Below are 7,982 nucleotides of genomic sequence, written 5' to 3'. Positions count from 1 at the left end.
AGCAACTGAAGGTTATTGATTCCTGTTTATGGCATAATGTATAGTTTCAGTGATGAGAACAGAGCTTCTCAAACTGCTCTGACGCTGCTCTCTGATCATGTTGACAGAGCTGCAGGAATAATTGGTCCATTTTGCAGTGTTTGTTTGAGGCCCAGTTCCAGTGTTTAGAGTATGGCCGAGGCAGAGGGAGGACTGTACTGGGCTTGAATGGCTCGGTATGGGGTGACCAGGAGGCTGCAGCAGATGGCAATGATTAGCTCTGTTCACATCCCTATCAAAAGACTGCCCCCCCCCCCTCAATCTATCCAGCCATTCCTCTAAAGAGCCACTAATAACACTTCGAAAAAGACCAGAAAGCAAAAAGCAAAAATGAAAAGCTCGAGCGACAGATGTGTGTGGAAAAGTCTCCAATATCTAATGTTTGTATCTCCAAAATGACGACTTAAAAAAAGTAACTTTCAATAGAAGTCACTTCTATTGGTCTATTCGTCATAAAGAATTTTCGACATTATGAACATGATTCACCAAAATAATTGGAGATACAAGGTTTTCGCATGAGAGTGATGATGAAGTTTTGAATGCCCGCCCACTGCATTACAGTTTTGACCACTTTTTTTGATAGTCTTTATAGATAATGGCAATAATCTCCTTATCTGATGTCTTAAGTCTGTTCCAGTGTACTCGACCTGTAAACGAGGCCACAGTCAGGCCTTTCGCAATCTGGACAACTCTGTGTGTTGAATGTTCAGTAAAACAGGAAGCGCTTTTAATATTTCATAATCTTTATTTGGAAAAATAATTTAAGCTAAATCCTTCCCAAAGCAAAACGAAAACAAAGCAGGAATGAAAACAATAGCATTAATAACATTCTTTTTACAATCCTTTTTAAATAATATTTTTCTTAAAACATCCCAGCAACCCGAAGTGCCTTTGCAAATAACAAGTACGACATAAGAAACGACTTAAATAATCTTAAAAACGGTACAAAAATTTAGAAATACAACTTAAATAAAATAAATTAACTTAAATCATACACCTTTTTTTCTCATAAAAAAAGAAACAAACATAAACAAACAAATGAGGATAATATTCATATGAACACAAACGCTTCTTCTTTTTTCGTGACAGGAAAATAATTACATACATATTCGAAACCATATAAACAATATTACAAAATGAAGTGGAGGCTCGGAAGACTTAGAGATTTTTTTTTTTCCCATTTACACAGTGATCAAGTAATACATAGCGTTTCCACTGGTCATGTGACAGGATATGACATCATGCGACATTCAACCTAGTGAAAGACAGGCCAGTATGGCCAAACATCCACCGTTTTGATGTAGTCTCTTGCACACTGACTTGTGGGGCTTGGAGATATTGGCGAAAAAACCAGCAAATGTTGCCAAAATATTGCTAAAACGTTGCCACGACGTTGCCATAGAATCCAAGAGACGGACATTGGCGAAAACGCGGCGATACATTTCTTAATCTAGTATTCTTTCTTTAACGTCTTTTAACGTTTGGTGCAGTCTCTGGGCACAGAAACAGCCTGTGTGGGCTTGGAGATAGATTGGCGAAAGAAACACAGCAAATGTTGCCAAAATATTGATAAAGCATTGCCACAACGTTGCCGCAGTACCGCACACTGCACCACATGGCAGAACATTGCGATACATTTCCTTGAATTCCTTTTTTATCGTTCCGATCGTTGTTCGTTTTTTTTTCTCTCTTTTCTTTTCGCGTCATAACTTTTTGAAAAAATCTAAATGGACACACACTGTCCAACACCTTTATAAAATGGCTTTACGGGTAAATTTTACAAATACATTTGAAAGAGGGGCTTGCAAACGTTTAGCCACTCCCCTCTGTCCGTTTCCGGAAGGTTCCAAGCCTACAGGCCTCCGTTTGCCTGTGCTTCTTTCAGAACAGAGAACCAGCTCACCCTGAATATCAGTTAAATCAGTCCTACTTTCTCAGCAGCAGTAGTCACGAGGTGGGACAGTTCCACCTAAGGTTTCGAGCAGCAGCATTTTCTATGGGAGTTCAAAACGTCTCCCATAGGATACAATGAGCATCGGCTTCCTGGAGGCCCATTACACCTGAGCAAGGAGAAAGAAGGCAGAAAGGTCAGTTAGTTTCAGGGACAGCAGAGAACCTTACATCCTGGCTATGAGAAGGAGAAATCTCTCCAGTGTTAATCAGTTTAACCCTAAAGTCGCTTCAGGTAAGACACCGAAACTCTCAACTCACCTCAGTTGCAATTACACATTCATCTTTTTCCTCCGACATGACCATGACGGATTTGTATTTGTTGTCGACACATGCCGACACGGATGCCGATGCACATGCAGATGCGCATGCTGACTCGGAATACAGCGAATCGGAATAGTTCGACTCGGAATACTTTGACTCGGAGTACTTCGACTCTGAGAACTTTGACTCGGAGTATCTGGACTCGGAATACTTTGATGCGTCGCTGTGAAGGAAAGACAAGGAGAAACATTAGTGTCGTCATCGGCTGCTTAACGTCTAACCTAGGCAACGGGACTCAAAGCAGGCATTCTGTCTGGCTTGACGTTTACCTTTTCAGACGTTTCCTGCGCTTTTCCTCGAACTCGCAAGGACTCGAGTCTTGCAAGCTTTGGCACTTCACGTCTTCGCAGCTGTCGGACAGCTCCTTGGCCGCCATCTCTTTCCCGTTGTGCTCCAGCTTCACCTCGTGCTTGACTTCATACTTCACTTCGTGCACAAGGTTGTAGTCGGAGGCGTGGTGTCTTGACTTGTATCCGCTCTTCTCGGCGGTCACGCTCAAGTCATCGTGATCGCCATGGAAGTCGATCTTCTTGTTGATGTTCTTGACCGGTGCGACTCCCACCACGCTGACGGCAAGGTCCTTGTCCCGATGGCAGTTGTTGGTGAGGTTGTTGATCGTCTCGTTTTCCCCGTTGGCCACTTCCTCTTCGCGGTCCCTCCTCCGCCGCTGCACCTTCGACCGGATGCAGACCACCAGGACTGAACAAGCAATGATCAGCAACAGCACCAGCAGCACTCCTGATCCAACTGCAGTCCAAGGTATGTCACCGGCTGTTTGGGAAGCCCGGTCTGGGAGCAGAAACTGACAGTTGCGTCCTCCATAGCCGGGAACGCAGGCGCAGACGTAGCGATTGTTGCGTTCGTGGCAGGTGGCACCATTGTGACATGGGTTGTGCTGGCAGCGACTGATTGGTGAGCTGCAGTTGCGGCCGGTGTAACCAGGTGGGCACGCGCAGGTATAGCCATTCGCACCCTCTTGGCAGGTGCCACCATTTTGGCAGGGGTAGAGGGAGCACTCGTCGCTGATGCGGTCGCAGTTCATTCCCGTGAAGCCCTCAGGACATTGGCACAGGTAGGAGTTCACCAGGTCCACACAACGAGCTCCTGTGGTGTGGAAAAGTTGATGTTGATTGGTCAATGCTGGTCATGATAATAACACCACAGATCTTTGTCTAATCAAGTTCTAGGTACTAGATAACTAGACAATCACTGCATTACCAGATCTACAATCTGACACAAAGCCTGCCATGCGTACCATTTGAGCAAGGGCCCGATGTACAGTGGTCGATCTTCTTCTCACAGTTGAACCCAGCGTAACCTGTGGGACACTGGCAGAAGTAGCCACCATCCGGATTATCGGCGCAACGGCCACCATTGAAGCAGGGACCATCTGCACACGTCATGGCACTCAGCTCGCAGTTTTTGCCGTAGTACCCAGGAGGACAGGCACAGCTGTAGGTGTTCTCCATATCCTGGGAGGTAACATGATATGTAGGATTAGCATCAGTGTCATACACATGTGTGCCCTCAAATAGTCCTAGGTGATGCTAGATGCTGGAATGCTACAGTTGCCTACAGTCCAGCCCCTCCTTCCCTTCTGAGTTCTGCGAGTGCTAAAACGTACCGTGCAGCTCCCTCCGTTGCGGCAGGGGTTCCCCGCGCATTCGTTGACCTCGATCTCGCAGCTGGTGCCTGTGAATCCCGGGCGACAGGAACAGGTGTAGCTGCCCTGGCCAGTGTTGCTACAAGTGGCTCCATTCAGGCAGGGCTTGTGATGTGTGCAGTAGTTCAGATCTGGAGGGGAAAAGGAGCACACACACATGTGCAACACGGGGATTAGTGCGATGAAAACAGCAGCGCATGGCTGACCAGCAGCTGGACAGCTGCCGTCGCCGTGCCCGTTCCTTATGTCATCCTCTCCCATCTTTCCTTTCTCTTTCCAGTCCATCCTGGAACGTCTGCAGCGTTCTTTTCTACCAGTCACCATCAATGGAGTTAATGTTATTCCCAGTTTTTTGCCCACCCCCTCCCTTTTCTCCTGTCTCTCCATCTGCCTTTCTTTCACTGTCTGTTCTTTTCTTACCCTGGTTGCAGAAGAGGCCTCCCCATCCCTCCTGGCAGTTGCATTGCCATGGCTGCTGACAGGTCCCGTGGAGGCATCCAGGGTAACGGATGCACTCGTCACAGTATCGGCCTTTGAAGCCCACTCTGCACCTGTTGCGCAAGCAAAGAAGAGCAGGGGTTTGGGTGAGTCTGGATGGTCGTGGAAGTGCTTGAAAGTTCTCAAAGATAGGATAGATGACTTCGCGGTTCCTGGTCTACTTACTTGCACTCTCCTGGCTTCTCACAAAAGCCATGCTCCTCGTCACATCCGGGGAGGCAGATCGCTACAAAAGAGAGACAAATGGACACATTAGGACCGTGGTGCCCCAACAGGATGACCCGAATCATATGCGCTTTGTTGTTGTTGTTATTATTATTATTATTATTATTGTTGCTCTTTTATATCCAGGACAAACTTCTAAATTCAGCCAAATTCAGCCTTAAAAGAAGGGAAGGGTCACTAAACCTAATAGCCGTTACTCGTTTAGGAGATCTCCTCATCATGTAGAAGAAGTTCTGCTCAACACATGACAACAATGGGGGCAAACAAGGGGCCTCTTTTTGCTCCCCCACCTCCTCCTCCCACACTCACTCACTCTCTCTCTCTCTCTCTCTCTCTCTCTCTCTCTCTCTCTCTCTCTCTCCCTCTCTCTCTTTTCAATATGGGTATAAACTCTTTCTCCCTCTCTCTCTCTCTCTCTCTCTCTCTCTCTCCCTCCACCCCCCTCCTCGCTTTTCACTCTGGGTCTAAACTCTTTCTTTCTTTCTCCTCCTCCTCCTCCTCCTCCTCCACTGTCTCCGGTTAGATTATAAGAGTGGACAGCTGGTGTGCGCGCGACAGCTGCTCCATTGTCCGCGCGCTGCCGGCAGCTGCCCCCACTTCAAACAATACCCTCCCCCGGGCCAGCCAATCAGCGAAAGCGCCGCGACGCCGCCAGCCAATCAGGAGCGAGCATGTAAATTTATGGCACGCGTGAGATCGGTGCTGAAAAAGTTTTTCTTCCTTCGAGCGAATAAATCAGGAGGGTGGGGGGGGGGAAGGGTGGAGGGGGTAGGGGTAGGGGGGCTAGAGGGGCAGTTACAAGTTACCCCTAACCGTTAACTTTTTTTTTGAGGGGGGCCCAAATGATCCTTTTTTCCCTCTTTAGGAAAAAAGAGCTTAAAAATAAGGGATGCAAGTGAAAACCTACACTTTGCAAGCGACCGTTATTCGTTATCCAAAAACACGGTACAGGCACTACTGTACGATCCGGTTTTATCGGAAACTCAGGATATTTTCCCACCTTTCCGCTTCATTAGGGAAGGATTCTACATTAGTTTGAACCAGATTTCAGCTGCTAAACAACGTTTTTTTATGCGAAACGTTAAAAAAACGTTTTTAACGTTTTTAAACGGAATTACGTTTCCGTTTTTTGTTTCCGTTTTTTTTTTTTTATTATTCTTTATAACGTTTTCTTCTTCTCTTACGTGACTTTTGTGGTCCCTCTTTTCCCCAAAATCCCAAACTACTAACAAACTACTAAAAAACGTACGCTAAAAAGCCCTGTTCTGTTTTTCACGGAAAACGGAAACAGAAATTTGCTACTCACGCTCCGTGCAGTACTGGCCCTTCCAGCCGGCGTCGCAGATAATCTCGCCGCGTTCCCCACAAGTGAAGTGCCCGAAGGTGTCGTCTCTGGGCCGGCAGAAGACAGAACAGCCCTCGCCGTAGTAGTGCTCATCGCAGACGAAGCGGTAGGAGAACTTGAGCTCGGTCCTGCCAGCGCTGTGCAGGTCCTGGGACCAGTCTTCCCCCACAGTCAGGTGCCTCTGGGTGCTCATGGTGCTGATGATGCGCTCTGGGTTCTCTGGAGAGGAGGATCAATAGGTAGGTACATAAGAACAGGGCCTGGATGGGTGATGGGGTGAGGTGAGGTGTTGTGTTGTGTTGTATTGAGCGCCCCCTACCTGTGGTCAGATCTTCTTTGGACTCTGCATGGACTGCTTCGATGATCAGTGAGAACGTCCCCTGGAAAAATAAACAAATGAGACTAAGGCAATGTTGGAAACATTCCCCTACAAAGCTCTGCTGATGAATGAACGCATGGCCTGAGATACTTCTGAGGTTGTTCTGGTCCCTTCAGCTTTAGACTGGGATTAGTATTAGTAGAGGCAGCAGAGTCAGGAAGCTCACCGGCCACGTGAAGCCGAAGTTGATCCGGATGGGGTTGCTGAAGGAGCCGTCTGGTAACGTGTCTGGCACCTGGAAAGAGTTGGAGCCCACAACGGGCGTGACTGCGCCTCCGTAGGTGCACGGTGGCTCGGGCGAAGCGTTGGGCTGGTAGTGCTTCAGGCACACCCGGAAGAACGTCTTACACTCGCACTGCTGGTAGGGCGACGGTGAGCCGCTCTTGCAGCAGTTGCGGTTGCCCTGAACGCCTTTCTTGTTGAGGAACTCCTGCAGCTTGAGCTCAAAGACACCAGAGCAGAAGCCCTACAGGGTGGAGAGAAGAGGGATGGATGGATGGATGGATGGAAGGATGGAGGGTTAGATGGATGAAGAAGAAACTGATTAGCTTACTTGGCCACAATATTGGAAATATGTGTTTAGCAAATGCATGCAAGCACATTAAAAAACAACCTAGATGTGCATCATAAATACATAAACAAACATGCAAAAGAGTCGTAAACGTAAAGTGAATAGGCGATAACCATTGGCTGATGTTTGGACAGTTTATTTCCGTATATTTTCCATAATATCAAAAATTTCAAAAGTGTCTTACCTGGCTTGCCAAGATGTAGAGGATGGAGAGCAGCAGCAGCATGCGCCCCATGGTATGAGAGGAATAAATAAATAATAAATAAATAAATAAATAAGAGTTCAGGGGGAAAGTCTCTGGCTCCCGGTTCTTCTTGCTGAGGCCACTTTTGCTCTCAAAAGCGATTCGGAGTGAACCACGTTGTTCCCATGGATGGCGAGTAGAGGAGCCCAACAACAAAAAAAAGAAGCCTCCTCTTAACCTCCTCGGGATAACAAAAACGGAACGGACGCTGCGTCGGGTGGAAGGACTTGTTGATTCCCGTCAAGAATTGGTTGATAATCCTCACAAAAGCAAAATCCCAGTGAAAGGAACTTCAGGAAGGAAACGCGAGGCAGCTCTGAAACTTGAGTGTGTGTGTGTGTTAGTGCGAGAGTGTGAGTGTGTGTAGTTCCTTCTTGCTCTGTTCCCCCCCTTACAAAACTTCTCTCTTTGCCTCTCCACGTCCTGCTCCTGGGTGTCACTGCTGTGGATCTAGTGGGAGGCCTCCTGCCTCCAGTTTTATATGGCCTGCCACATGCCGGGGTACTAATATGCTAATGAGCCACCACCTCCCCCCCTTTTCCAATCTGCCCCACGCTTTCTGATGGGGCTCCCCCCCAAAAAACCAGCTCCAACCAGCACTGGGGCTCCAGAAAGAGGGGAAAGTGGACACAAATAAGGGATATGTGGAGTTATATGTGAAGTTATATGAAGTTATAAGGTCTACATGAAGTCCACAGACCTTAGGGCTGGCTTAGAACCCGCTGTAGACACAGGAGGGTGGAG

General features: G+C 47.6%; 1 protein-coding gene across 1 annotated transcript; it reads right to left on the bottom strand.

Moving 5' to 3' along the window:
* Positions 1–764: 764 nt before the first annotated feature.
* Positions 765–7,668, bottom strand: dla (deltaA). Its single transcript, XM_072656832.1, has 11 exons — positions 7,179–7,668; positions 6,590–6,889; positions 6,364–6,424; positions 6,006–6,263; positions 4,640–4,700; positions 4,397–4,527; positions 3,938–4,107; positions 3,569–3,785; positions 2,583–3,417; positions 2,251–2,476; positions 765–2,099 (listed from the first exon to the last, which is right to left on the bottom strand). Exons 1-11 carry the CDS (start codon positions 7,227–7,229, stop codon positions 2,094–2,096), a joined length of 2,316 nt encoding a protein of 771 aa, XP_072512933.1. The 5' UTR covers positions 7,230–7,668; the 3' UTR covers positions 765–2,093.
* Between the last annotated feature and the right edge of the window lie 314 nt (positions 7,669–7,982).

Source organism: Salminus brasiliensis, chromosome 15 (genome assembly GCF_030463535.1).
Source record: "Salminus brasiliensis chromosome 15, fSalBra1.hap2, whole genome shotgun sequence".
NCBI classification, from domain to species: domain Eukaryota; kingdom Metazoa; phylum Chordata; class Actinopteri; order Characiformes; family Bryconidae; genus Salminus; species Salminus brasiliensis.
This window is presented reverse-complemented; position numbering and strand designations above follow the sequence as displayed.

What these genes read in the sequence shown, in the direction of transcription:
- dla (XM_072656832.1), bottom strand. Translation starts at nt 7,229, where the DNA reads ATGGGGCGCATGCTGCTGCTGCTCTCCATCCTCTACATCTTGGCAAGC. An exon ending in GCAACGGAGGGAGCTGCACG is followed by an intron (nt 3,786 to 3,937) that starts GTACGTTTTAGC and finishes GTTACCTCCCAG; the next exon opens with GATATGGAGAACACCTACAG. An exon ending in ATCGGGCCCTTGCTCAAATG is followed by an intron (nt 3,418 to 3,568) that starts GTACGCATGGCA and finishes TCCACACCACAG; the next exon opens with GAGCTCGTTGTGTGGACCTG.